Below are 14,557 nucleotides of genomic sequence, written 5' to 3'. Positions count from 1 at the left end.
ACGGAATCCTAACAATTCATCCATTTTAAACCCTAAATTTATTTTTTCATGTTTTTGAAATTTATGATATATATATTTTTTGGTAAAAAAATTTCTGATATTTTAACTCATTCCAAATAATTCCTAAACTCATAATTTTTTTGGGGAAAAAAAAAGAGAAGGAAATGATTTAAGGTTAAAAATGGAGATCTATTATCATTGAGTGATTTTGTAACCAATACTTAACTTCTTGAAACTGGAGAATATCAAATGCAAAATAAATAAACAAATTTAGAGATCTGAAATGAAATTTACCCAAATTAAAGGATAATAAAATGTATTTAACCCTTCATTTTAATCATGAGTAGTACAAATCACAAAGTCCAGCAAAAAAATTAAAACATAAAAGTACAAATCACAAAGAATGAATTGAGCTATTTGAAACGATGTCGTATTGGATAAATCATAATGGGAAGATGAGATGCTACTTTTCAAAGAAATCATCACACGCAAACAGTTTTCCAAAAAGTAAAACTAAATAAACGGCACAGCATCCGCTGAGAGTTATCCATAAATTTGTCGACGGATACGCATGCTAAATTTTCAATTTCATCATTATTGTTTTTCTTCGGTGCTTTCTTTCACTTCAATATTTATACAAGCATCTTTACCATACATGTAGCGTGACAATATACTTATACACTTCCAATTTTCTCTCATTTACCATTTTTTTTTTCACATGGTACATTTTGCATCACAAAACTCAAACTCAGAAACGGTATGTATTTGCTAAAATATTATTTTTATATTGAAAAATGTCAATAAATGTATGATTTCTTTTTCATATTTTCTTTCCGTATATATAAAATAATATATATATATATATATATTTTGGTACAGATCCACATACGAACCGATAACAACCTAATCTTTTTCTATATATATATATTTTCCTCTCTTCTACAAACTACGAAATCTTGCAAAATCTTTATAAGGTTAAAATGATAAACTCTACATCAACATTGCATTCTGCAATTTTTCAATCAAATATAATATGCTAGTGGGGAAAAAAAAAAAAAAAAGAAGATTAATCAACAACCATAGAGGAAAAAGGGTAGAAAGCCACCAAAGCCTTTCCAAACCAAATAGCCTGTCGATATTGAAAGAGAAGAGAAGCATGGAAAATAGATTCCACAAAATGCATAGTTGATGGAAATTAATCAATATTATTTATATAAAATGCTGTATGTTTAAAAGGTTCCATTTTTTTCTCTGTCTAAGGCTTCAAATGAAGTTTGACCTGCCTTGCAAATATGTAAACCTGCTAGAGTTTTTGAACGACAACTGAATTTGCTATGCCAGCCTGCTCTATCGTCTGGTCCAGATCATTGAGCTGCTTGGGAGGAAACCCCATTGCCTGCAGTTGGTAACTTCTTGGCCCACCAGGCCTTGATGCATCAATGAAAGAACGGACATCTCGGATTGTATGATAGTAGTTGAAGCGAGAAACCATGCGTGTTCCATCTGCCAATCTTAGCTGAACAGAGGTCAATGGTGACGACTCGTCTACAACTAAACCCATTGATGGTAATGGAGCAGTGTTCAATGAAATGGCAGCAGCAGTTGGCTCGGAGGAAGCCGAGGATGTGCTACTGGTGCTACCTAAAGTTCTTCCCAAACCCTGAAAAGGGGTGTGTTGCTTCACTGGTTTCTGGAAGCAAAGGTAAAACACCATCAGAAATAAGGAACCAAGAATTTGGATAAAGAACAAATATACAGAGAGACAGCTGTGGAAGAACAAACAGGGTAGTCTTCATCCCGCCTCATCAACCGAACATGGACGGCTGTCCTCCTATCTGCTGGTTCAAGCTCTTGTGGACACTCGGAATTTTTTATGCTCTACATTCAGATATCACTGATAATAAGCACATAACATTTATGCTACAAGAAGATGATGTAATTTAAACCTGCACATGTTGTGGCAAGTAGGGAGAAGCCATTCACTCATTCAGTAATGCTAATAAAAAGTTCAACTATTGGTGAATGGAATGTATATCAATATGAATTTCTAGAAGTGTCTACACCTCGAAGGTAGATAAATAATCCAAACACTACCGAATTAGATTCTGACTACATGGAAAATACTTCAAAAACTTCAATAATCCAAGAAAAAGAAGCAATTTATTGATATATGAATAAAACGAGCAATTAAGTGGAAAGCATTAGCTGGGGAACTTCAAAGGTAGGAAGAATATGTCATCCCTGAGACTTATAGTCTCCTTTTCAACATGCCAACCCTCCCAGTTGCATGCTTTGAAGTAAAAATTATACCTTAGAGCCTCAATTCAACAACATGGTGACACAAAGGTTGGGTAGGCCGGATTATAAATGCTCTCATAGACACAACCAAAATACAAATACAAATTCTAAATCACAGTGTATAAAGGGCAAAAGAACAATTAAAAAACCACTCTGCAAGGACATCATTAAAAAGTACCTCCAAGAAGGGGGCATTTTCTGGATCATCCAACCTCCGCAACGGACCATCGTCTACGGAAAATCCATTCCTCCAGAAAGTAATGGTGTGGGTTACTTCATCAGGTGGTGGAGGGGCAGCCGAGACCGTCTCTCCTGAGAGCAGCCTTGCTGTTCCAGTAAAGCTTTTTGTACTGGAAGAAGGATGAAAGTGCTCAGCAGGTCCTGGTACAGCTCCAGACCGACTAGCTTGATTAAAAAGTGCATCTACATCATCACCTTTGGTAGGATCCTGGACAAGCATTCCACTGCCATAGGCAATTAAACAAAAATAGCTAGCTTAAGTACTTCATTAAGCTGATAAAGTAAGTGTGTTGCAAATAATATAAACCATCACACACGGTGAACCTATAAATTTTAAATGGGATTGAAAAACTAGATTTTTCCAATCATAGAAAGCATTGTGATGCATTGTTTGTGATTTTGAGCATACCAACAAGCAACTAAGGCAGTCAAAGAATAAATATAAAGAAAAAACTGCTAAATGATTATTTTCACGAATTGCTAGGTACCCAAACGCTAAAATAAGGGAAACCGCAAATAATTAGGGCTGTATTTGAATTAAAAAAACAAAAATTTTGCCAAAAAACAAAAATATCTTCTCAATTTTCCACTACATTCTTGGCAAACAAACAAGTAACATCAATAAACAAATACAAGAAGAATTCAAAAAGAAACAAGAGCGAGAGAGAGAGAAAGAGAGGATACCTTTTCTCACCGCCCGTGTAATATTCCTGAGGCTCATCCGAGTCACTTCCGGAACCATCATGGGCCGGCAGGTTAAGATCGGCAAGCGTACGTATTCCACGGGAACGGGTACCGGACGGCATTTTATCGGCCTTGTTGTCGGTCCCACCGGCGGCGCGTCTGGAACGCAGCTCGTAGGGAAGCCGAGAAGGAGAGGGTGAAACGGAGCGAGAGCGCGACGGAGAACGCGAAGGGGTGTAATCGGGGGATTGGGACGGGGACGGAGAGCCAGAGGTAGGGATCGGGGGGACGACGGTGCCGGAGACGGCGATGGACGTGTTGGTGGTGGTGGTGGTGGTGTTGACGTCGTTGTTGTTGATGTTGTTGTCCAAGAAAGTCGAAACGGCGGCGTCGAGATCCCAATTGTGGGATTCCAAGAAGAAACTGGCTTCTTGCTTGGAAGAGGAGGTGATCTCGCTGAAGGAATTGATTAGGGATTCTTGCAACGCTTCGGTTTCCATGCTTTTCTTGCACACTCGGTTTTTTTATGCCCCAGATTCCGTTTAAACTCCTACTACTACTACCCCTCTGCTACCTCTCTCTTTTGGCTTACCATTCTCTCCCTGGCATTATTATATTTGACCCTCTGATTACATAAAACGGCACCGTTTTTCTCTATTGGCTTATCGCTTCCCATTGGATACATATCGTTTTGTTTTTGTTCTACTATTTAATTTATTAGATAGGGAAAATTCTCACAATTAAATTTGACCCAAAAAACAAAAAAAAAAAATCTTCATAGTATATATGTATATATATATTTTGTTAACGAAAATCCTCATAATAAGAAATCATATTTTTTTAAAGATTAGAAATTCTCAGAATGTCAATACCATTGCTATGGTTCATTAACAACTCTTTGAAAATAGTTTTATGTGTACTTTTTTTTTTTTTAATGATTATACATATTTAATTACATGAAGATTGTTAATCTCACTTACTAGTTATTATTGGCTGAATGTCATGGAGTATAAACTATGGAATTGAGTAGATTATTATTATTTGTTTTTTTAACATGAAATTGAGTATAATTAAAGGATGAGAGTGAGGGTGAAAGTGCCTATTAGTTAACATAAATAGTTTATTATTGATATTAAATTAAAATGAAATAGAAATGTTGACACTTGAATTAATATCTAAAATGAAATAAATAAATAAATAAAAAAGAATCAGTATCTATAATTTAGTAAAATTTGTAAGAAATACCGAGCACAAATTTATCATTCCAAAGGGCAATGCTCATTTTGAAAAAAAGATATAATGTTCTACATTCAAAGCTTAACACTATTTTTTTTCAACCAATGTTGCTAGAATCTTTGTATTCTCGAAGCACTCTTTGTTTTCTATTAGTGGTATTATTATTATTAATTTTTTTATCATAATTATGGATATAGCAATTCAAATTCTGGAGTGAGTACAATACTTATTTACAAGAGAATGAGAAAGAGAGAGGTAAAAGAAAAGTTGGAAACAAATAAGAAAAATAAAAGAAAGAAATTCAAATAGCAACCTATACAATTAAAAACCAAAAAAAAAAAAAAAAAAAAAAAAAAAAAAAAAAGCAAATATTTGATGGCTCAGTAATTATCAGGACCATGCGGATATCTTTAATTTGATTTATTTATTTATTTATTTTTTTCAGTTGTTAATTGGGATATAATAGAACTAAATACCCAATAGAACTCATTTAGGCTATTGCAGCATTAATTCCTAACTTCCAGCTTGGCTAGGTTTGTGCTCCAAGCTCCAGCAACAGTCTCATTGACCAAATTAGCCGTTAGGCCCACAAATTGAACGGGACGTGATAAAAAATACAGAGAGATCAAAGGCTTTTCCATGATCAGATTCATCAAAATACTTTATAGTAGTTCCAAAGAACAGATTGAAATTTGCACCTAATCACATCAAAAAAGAGAAAAAGGACAAAAAAAAATATTTAAGTGCTAAGTGGTGCCCATGTTATGCTACTCTATCTGCAGCACCTGGAAAACATGTTTAATTACCATCTATCAAGTTTAAATCCCAAACGAATTTCATCAGAGACAATAAATTGAAGGTAATACATGAATTACCTTCAAACTTTCTTAATCACAGGCTCGAACTTTTCTGCAAAATTTGAAATCTCAGAAGTTGGAAAATGAGAGAGAGATGAAGGTCAACTTATTTTCTAGTAGTCTAATGTTTATTACCACGTTCAATATCATGATTAGGTACCCAAAAAGGTAAGTGAAAACAGTAAAAAGAGAAAACAACATAAAGTTCCATGGATATGATGAAAAGGGCAGCTGAGGGTGTACCATGTCTTTTGTCCACGTCCATTAAAGAAGTCATTGTTATGCCACCTACCATCCATTCGTCAAATGGAGAAGCCAGATTTCCCACCTGGATGCTCAAAAAATGAGGACTAAAAAGATTACGATCCCTGCAACTTTATCGAACGGAACTTGTACATACTTGAATTCACAAAAGAATGATTTGTAGAATGGTTAGTATAAAGAAACAAACCGAGGAAATTAACCAGTCTTTCCATAACCCAATGCATAGCAGTAGTTTGCATTGATATTTGAAGGCAAACCGCATCTTCCCTTATAACTGAAAAGTAAAACTCATCAAGTTACAAGTAAGTAAACATGTATTATAGGTCAAAAAAAAAAAAAAAACGTTACATGTTCTAGGAAGAAAATAGACACTATAATATACTATATTGCCTCCTGTCTAAATCTAGATGCATTTAGATATTACATTATATTTGGAACATAAGAGCTATAGGGAATTGAAAACATGAAGAGATAAAAAATCTTCACTTGTTTTCCCATAACATATGATTTTAAGAATATATATTTTCTCATTTTTTTCCTCGCAATTTTTTTTTAACCAAATAATGAACTTAAATCTTCATATATATATATATATACTATTTTCCTCACCAAAGATTATAAACTAAAAATGTGACATAAATGAATGTTTGTTTCTACATGAAAAAGTGGAACTGTCCATGGAACTGACCATTATATTTATCCTATTTTCTATCTTTATCTTTAGAGTTTGGATTCTGAGATAATGAAAATGAGCACATTTTCATTGATATCTTTGTGTGTGTGTGTGTGTGTGTATACACATTATAGAATAACGATTTACATTCTATATAAGGAATTTAAATTCGTGTAAATGAAATCTATAGTAATATAAGAATCAATATGAGATTATTAACTTTCATATCCCTGCAAGATTGAGCTTCAATCATGGATGCCCACCTTGGAAGGATTTACTTAAAATAGTTGACAAGCTAGAGTTTTTGTCAAAGCGTTTGCAAGTTGATCAAAAGTGTGAACATGAGTGACTCGAAATCTATAGTAATGTCCTTTGTTTGAGAGTGAGACATTGGATTGGCACATAGATAAGTTGCTCCGACATTGTCACAATCGATTATGAGGGAGTAGAGAGTACAACCCAAAGTTCTTGAAGGAGATTCTGAATTCAATCGAGTTAAGCACAAATGGAGGTGACAGCCTAATACTTGGCTTCAGTGGAGGAGTGGACAATTGTCTTTTGCTTCTTTGAACTTCATTTAATAGGATTGGGGCCAAGGAATATAATATAGACGGTTATAGAAGAGCGATCATCAATGTTACTCACCTAATTAGCATCAACAAAGGTGTGAAGTTGGAGTTAGTTGACTTCTGCAAATGAAGACCAAACTTTGTAATACCAAGTAGATACCGTAAAATATGCTTCATAGCAGTAGAATGAGCGACTATTAGAAGATGCATGAAATGAGATAGTTTGTTAACTGCAAAAGAGATGTCCGGTCAAGTTAAAGCCAAATATTGCACAGAGCCTAATACTTACCATTATTTAGTTGCCGATGTCCTAATCTGATTCGAATGCAACAAGAAATAGAGTTTTTAGTTTAAACACATTATTCTTAAACCTAATAATCATGGGGTAAATGTTTTATTTTGGCATGAGAGAAGTGGAAATAGAATTAGATGAAGAAGAGGGAGGTACCTATGATGGCGTTGAGGAAAAGGCATTCTTAGTGTTTGGCATTGCTTTGGAATTGGGTTCATGACTCAATGGAGGTGCAGTAATGGAGTTCAGAGGTAGGGATTGATTGGATGATGAAAAAAAGGTATTTGGCGTGGGAACATTGCATGGTCCATGCAATCTTAAGATGTAGGCAGAGTGGGTAGATATGGAACGAGAGTAATTTAAGTCGATGGGGGAGCATTTGAGACAAATGGTTTAATAGGTGTAGGAGATATGAGATTGGAGATGGGATAAGTCCAATATGTGAATGTGTCTTGTGCAACAGAGTTTTATGACAATTGGGAAGCTTTGCATGGAAATTGATCCTCAACAAATACAACACGATGAGTGACATACATTTTAAATGTGTTGGGATTGAGACATTTGTACGCATTATGTTTTGTTAAGTAGCCTATAAAAATAAATGGTTGAGATCTAGGTTCTAGTTTGTGTGAGAAGTAAGGTTGTAAATAAAGTTAGTAATAGCAACCAAAGACACAAAATTTGTTGTAATTGGGAGTGAGACCAAACAAGGATGCAAAGGGTGAGTTGTTATTAAAGACAAGAGTGAGAATTTTGTTGATTAAATGTGTGGCAATTTGGAAAATAAGTGTGTAGAATTTAAATGGCATGAAAGAATGATGAATAAGTGCATGCTCCATCTCAACAATGTTATGGTGCTTGCATTCAATTGTGCCTACAAGTGAAGAGTGTATAGTGGGGATTTTATATGTTAGATGCCATCCGAAATCTTTTGAATTCACCACGTCCATTGGCATAAAAAGTCTTGATTTTAGTTTTAGAACAATTCTCTACGAGTGGTTTAAATACAGACACGACACTTGATTTCTTTTGCAAAGAATAAAACCATGTGTATTTGGTAAAATAGTATACAAAAATCACAGAGTATTAAATTTATCAAAAGACCAAATGGGAGTAGGGCATCAAATATCTTAATACAGAATTTTAAAAGGTTTAGAGCAAGAGATTAGAGACACATTAACAAACAATGATTTTTATTGCATAAACATGAATTATACAAATTATTCAAAATTTCAGACTCATAAATAGGTAAACAACATTGAGAACTAAGTTTGTTAAAAGTTGCTAAGGATTGAGGTTGCAGTATTGATTAGCATAGATGGAGAGGTATGTGGAGTATTAGGAAAAATTGGCTGCTCGTAGATATGGCCATTATTCTAGTCTTGCCCCAAGGATGCATGTATTCATATCCTTCACATGAAAAGAATCATGAAAAAATTCAATGGAGACATTATTTTAATTGCTACTCAAAGCAAATTTTTAGTAATGTAAGGGGCATATAGAACATTATGCAATTGCAAAGTGTGAGTGGGTGATTTAAGTGAAGTTGAACCAACATGTATGATAGGAATTTTTTTACCATTGCTAGTGACAATATCATCGTTACCATTATAATAAAAGTGACCAGATAAATTCTAAAGATCAGAGTAATGTAGTGTGAAGCACCAGAGTTAACAATCTAGTAACTAGACCGACCATTAGAGTTTTTATTCATGTAATTCGCTTGTGGAAGAAAGGTTCAATTGTTTTATGGTTTCAAATTCTACCATGTAGAGTTAGGATTTTGAGAAAAGAAAAATGAGTACGCTTTCATTGAATTCTTTATGGGTGTGTGTATGTTTATATATATTATGAAATAATGTTTGTGATTTTCTATATAAGAAACCTACATTTGTGAAAATGAAAATATATAGTAATTATAAATACACCAAATATATATATATATATATATAAGAAGTATGAGGTCAAATCAATTATAAGATTTTGAAGGGTATTAGATGATATTGTTTGACATATGTGATGTAAAAATTTATACAAGAAATAAAAAACAACCTATAAATTCCCATGTGGATCCCTTTTCAAAAGTAGCCACTCTTAAATTACTTCAGGTAAAAACTCAAAAGATTATAAGATTGGCTGTGAAGTTTTTTATTTTTATTTTTTTCCCCACAACCTTTCTTCATCAACAACATCTTGATCTAAGATGTCATTAAGCTCTGTGTTAATTGCTGTAATGCAATTACAAAGTGAAAAAAGAGAAAGAAAGACAAAACATAAAACAAAAATATTGCATCACACTATCAATATTAAAAGTTTTCATGATATAAATAGTCAAATTACATTTGCACTCCATTCAAGAAAAAAGATAGTAATGGACTAGAAATTGGGAATTTTGTTTTCGTTCCAAAGGTTGTGTTTTAAGTTATAAATATGTTAAACATCTTATTTTGATTATTCCATACATTTTTCCCGATGCTTCTGATTTCTTATTTGACAAGATTGTATTTTTATCACAGGTTGCTACCATCAAGTAGACATTCAAAAGTAGACCTGGCAATTTAGGTCATGACACGGTGACACGACTCGAAAACGACACGGAATAAATGGGTTTGGGTTTAGTATAAATGGGTTCGGGTCATAATCGGGTCAACCCGTTTAACACGATTATTAATCGTGTCATTTTCGGGTTGACCTGTTTAACTCGAAATTGACCCGTTACGATCCATTTATTAAACGGGTCAGTTTCAACCCGACACGATTATACACCTATTACAACCCATTTAAATTTAATATTAAATTAATATTTTATTACTAATATAATATTTAATAATTAAAAAATATTAGAAATTAAAAATTTTATACAAATAATTTTCTATTATTAATTTTTTAAAAACAAAAAATATATTTTTAATAAAAAAAAAATTCAGATCTAAAACTCAAAAGTCGAGAGTCAAGCCCTATTTTTCAATTTTGCATCTTATTCTCCAGCACACAACGCAGCCACCACAGACCACACCAGCCAGCCCCATCTCCAATCTCCATCAGCCATCAAAGCCTCCTTCCTCTACCCCTGCTTCTTCTCTCTGCCTCACCAGCCAGCCCCATCTCTAAACTCCATCAGCCATCAGCCATCTCCACTGGGAATTGGACGACCTTAAGCTCCTGGAAAAGCCAGGGGAAGGAGTTGGGCTTGGAGTTGCTGGGCTTTAAGGAGAAGGCGAGATATTTGGCTCGAGACAAAGGTGATAATGGAAAGGCTGCTCTTTTGGAAAGTGCTGTTGGATTGAATCTCTCTTTGGCTATGAACGTTGCAAGGTATCTTTCCGCTGAATCGCTTCCGGGTCTTGTTGATAAGGTAAGAGCAAAAGCAAGAAAGAATTCGCTATATTGTTATTATTATTTTTTTTTTTTTTGGGGGGGGGGGGGGGGAAAGAAAAAAAAAGGGGCATTTTTATGGAGATTTTTCAGTTATGGTTTCATTTCCATCAGGGAATTGTAGTATGTTGTTAATGGTAGTACTCAAATACCAAACATAAGTAAGTACAAATTATTCTGAGAGGAAAAAAAAAAAGTAAGAAGAAATTTAATCAATATTTGTAATTGCTTAATTAAGTAAGACAATTTAAAAACTTTTAGAGATATTCAGTCTTGGAGATAAATTTTAGGCCATGACCCACTTGGTTTTGTGATGGTGTATGCTCTGCTAATAAGCTCAGGCACTACATCAATATCTAATGCTATATAGGTTCTAATGCTTTTCTTTCTATCTGTTGCGGATCTGTCGCTTATTATGCATTTGGCTTGTACAGGTTAAGTATATGAAGGAAATATTCTTTTCTGGCAGTAATGGTAGGGGGCTTGTAGGCAAAAACGCTCACCAAATGATGATGCAGCTGTCAATTCCAATTAGTGAAGATTTGCAACAAAATTTGTCATTTTTCGAAAAGGTCTGGTATACCTATTCCAAAATTGAATAATCTATGTTTTTTTTTTTTTTTTTGTGAAACTGCAATTTTCTTTACCTTAGTAGGTTTATGGTGACTTTATCACAACCTTTTGCTACTGGGGTCAGAAATATATTTATATATATATATATATTATAGCTACATATATCTCGGGGATTAATTATTTGCTTCTTTGTTTTTCTTTTTTCTGACATTGAATTATTAATCGCTTCCTTTTTTTTAATCTTTTCCAAGCATCAACATGGAATGGGACCATATACTATGACTTCCAATAATTTGGATAAATAATGAAAAAAGGGATAGGACGATTGGTTCTCTGAACCCAAGTAGACAAGGCATGCAGCATACTTTCTAAGTGTTTGGATAATAGATCAACAAAAATTCTTCTTTTTTCTTAAAATCTTATTTTTGTTTGCCATAATTTTTTCTTGTTTTTTAATTTGTTAGGATATGTAAAAGGATAAAGTTCCGTTCCCTTGTACCTTCTCTCTCTTTTTCCCATGCAAACTTTCCAACTTCTCTAACTATTGGTTGTAATGTAACACTTCCAACAAACTTCTATATTTAATTTTTCCAACAAGTCTCTATGTGCATTTGCTTGCTAACTCCTCCAACTCCAGTGATGATAAAGGAAAAGTTATTCAGAATATATATACGAAATAATTAAAATTAGATAAGGTTGAGTTTCTGGGATGTGCTAATTCTTTTTTTGTAAAGAAGGTTATTACCTGTGGATTTCTTCCACTGGAGGACAGAGAGAAGTCACTCAAGGTGCTTGCTGGATATGGCTTTTTTGGTGGTTGTATACTAACAAAAGAGTACCTATCAATTATTTACTGACATTCAGCACAGTTAAAACATCAGTGATTCATTTTCTGGAGATATTTGAACTTATTGAATACTATTTGCTGATGCTTCCTATACACTTATCATAGCTTAGACTTGCGGGTTTGGAAAAGAAAGCATTTAATGATATGTTGTCATATTCTCTGATGTGTGGCTGGACAATGAAGAGGTGATTCATTTCAGATTCCTTCTATCTTCCAGTAATTTTTTTTCTCGGGAGTAGTCCTGCTGCCTGCGTAACTCAGATGCTATTCTTTCTATAGAGAAGGCTTTCTTGGTGTTTTTAAGAATGGATGAGGTGGTTCCTTGTTTGTGTGTTCATGGGGAATTTTTGTTCCCACCTGTGCAACCTTTAATTTCACTCTTTCTTTAATTTCACTCTTTTTCAAGTCTCAGGTGAGCAAGACATTGAATATCTCTAGCATATTTTTAATTGATCTCTTAATAATATTTCCGTTGTTCCATATACAAAAACAATAGTAATCAACCTGGTTGTGTAGATCACAATTTGGCAAGCTTGGCCAAATGATCGGAAACCATCCATGGCCGAAAGAGCGACAGTTTCTATTTGTCCCATGATAGCAATAATATAAGTCTCAATAAAAGATTAGATGACATTTATGAAGAGTTACTATTTCTTGCTTCTTCTTCAATTAATTAGTATTAATCTTATAAATTTGCTCTATATATTTGTGGTTCTAAATGGACAGATATGGTTTTTAGATAATTTTCTTTTCCTTACTCTCCAATTAATTAATGTTACTTTTACATATTTATTCTTAATATTTGTGGTTATAAAATGAATGTAATATGATTTTTTTGGTCTTTTTATTTAATCTATCTCCTATATATGTAAATGCTTATGTTAGAGTTGGTATTTATCAAGAAACAATTTGAGGATCTTACTGAAGATGTTTTGAGCTGTGATATATCAATAAAGAAGAATCTTCAAGTCAATGCTCTAATTATGCTAATACTCAAGCATAAGGTAATATCAATGTTAAAATTTATTTAATTTATTTTATTTTATTTTAACATTTTAACTTTTGTATTATATTTAATTGATTTTTTATTTATTTATTTTGATATTATGATCCCAGGCTGGATTGTTGAGCACCAAAGATCGACATATTTGGTTTGGAATCTGGACATCGATAAATAAATTTGGAGCATAATGATAGTTATGTCCTTTTTTCTTTGGTTTTATATGTATTATGATAACAATTTGATACCATTTATTTTATTTTGTATTGGTGTTTTACTATTATTAGGACATTAAATTTTATGTTGGTGTATTGAATTTGTCTTTTTTAGCACATATTAAGACTTATGTATTGTGAATTATAATTTTTGGCATTTTAAATAATTTATTTTAATAAATAGGTTAGTTTTCGGGTTAATAGGTTAATTTTCGGGTTAACGGGTTAATCGATTAGTTTTCGGGTTAATAGGTCAATTTTCGGGTTAACGGGTTAATAGGTTAATTTTCGGGTTAATAGGTCAATTTCAGGTTAACGGGTTAATAGATCAACACGACCCGTTAAAATAATCGTGTTAAACGGGTCGTGTCGTGTTGACCTGTTTATAAACAGGTCGGGTTAGTGTTTTGGATACCTGACACGATTAATAAATGGGTCGTGTTCGGGTTAGGCATTTTTGACACGATTATTAAACGGGTTGACACGAACACGACCCACGAACCCGAATTGCCAGGTATATTCAAAAGTATTGCAGGTTATATTAATCTATAAACATTCAGAATTTGGTTATCGTATGGTGTTAACTTACCAAATGGCTTGGTCGATTTCATTCTCTAAGTGTGATAATGAAATAAATAGGTTTTCTTAAGCTCATAATAGCTCTTAGATTATATTTCCTTCTCTCAATCTACCAATTAGGTTTACCCAAACACTAATTCTTCACTTTAGACAATGCTTAACCAAATGCTCAATCTAATTAGGTATATTCTTCAATTAACCCAAGAAAAATATAAATAATTGGATAGAAATTATACTATTAATAAACCAAATCAATCTATCACAAACATAATCCGAGATCCATTAAGGTTATAAATAAAAGATTTAGCCTCTAATAAAAGTAAAAACAAAAAAAAAAAAAACTCCATAGATTTAAATTTTATCTCAACACAAAACAAGAATTCTATTATAAAATATATATAAAAAAAAATTTAAGAAGAGATGAAAAGATTAAGAGATGCTCAATAAATGATGGCTTTCTTAAAGTAACCTAAAGTCTTAGGTTCTTTAAGAACTCTAAACTCTAAAATTTCTCTTTCTATAAAAACCTTTCTCTTTCTAAATTGTGTTGTCTCTCCAACCTTCCTCTTTTTTTCATCCCCAAGTCTTGCACCTTTAAGTAAATATATATAGCCATTTCTTAAGAGTTTTCTTTAATCTTTACCCTAGATATCTAAATCTCCACCATTTGATCTTGATTACTAAGCTATCTCCAAAATTAGTTACATCCAAATCTCATGATCCTTTAATGATTTAGCCTTGAACAATTAAAATCAACATTTAAGCTTCACAAATGCTCCGCATGTAAAAATAAACTTAAATTGGCATGTTCATGCGCAAAGGATGCTGGGCACACCATGCATTCTTTCTCTTCCT

At 33.1% G+C, this 14,557-nt stretch overlaps 2 protein-coding genes across 2 annotated transcripts; one reads left to right on the top strand and one right to left on the bottom strand.

Annotated features, from left to right (window-relative positions):
- Positions 1-1,185: 1,185 nt before the first annotated feature.
- Positions 1,186-3,814, bottom strand: LOC107417097 (plant UBX domain-containing protein 4). The gene is made up of 4 exons (XM_016025659.4): positions 3,223-3,814; positions 2,477-2,762; positions 1,783-1,878; positions 1,186-1,690 (listed from the first exon to the last, which is right to left on the bottom strand). The coding sequence occupies exons 1-4, from the start codon at positions 3,720-3,722 to the stop codon at positions 1,304-1,306; spliced, it is 1,269 nt and encodes a 422-aa protein (XP_015881145.1). The 5' UTR covers positions 3,723-3,814; the 3' UTR covers positions 1,186-1,303.
- A 3,537-nt stretch (positions 3,815-7,351) lies between these two features.
- LOC132803569 (uncharacterized) lies at positions 7,352-11,334 on the top strand. Its single transcript, XM_060816795.1, has 3 exons — positions 7,352-7,364; positions 10,041-10,468; positions 10,923-11,334. Exons 1-3 carry the CDS (start codon positions 7,352-7,354, stop codon positions 11,088-11,090), a joined length of 609 nt encoding a protein of 202 aa, XP_060672778.1. The 3' UTR covers positions 11,091-11,334.
- The last annotated feature ends 3,223 nt before the right edge of the window (positions 11,335-14,557 follow it).

Source organism: Ziziphus jujuba, chromosome 4, assembly GCF_031755915.1.
Source record: "Ziziphus jujuba cultivar Dongzao chromosome 4, ASM3175591v1".
In the NCBI taxonomy this organism is placed as follows: domain Eukaryota; kingdom Viridiplantae; phylum Streptophyta; class Magnoliopsida; order Rosales; family Rhamnaceae; genus Ziziphus; species Ziziphus jujuba.
The sequence above is the reverse complement of the archived record's forward strand: the minus strand, read 5'-3'. Positions and strand labels throughout refer to the sequence as shown.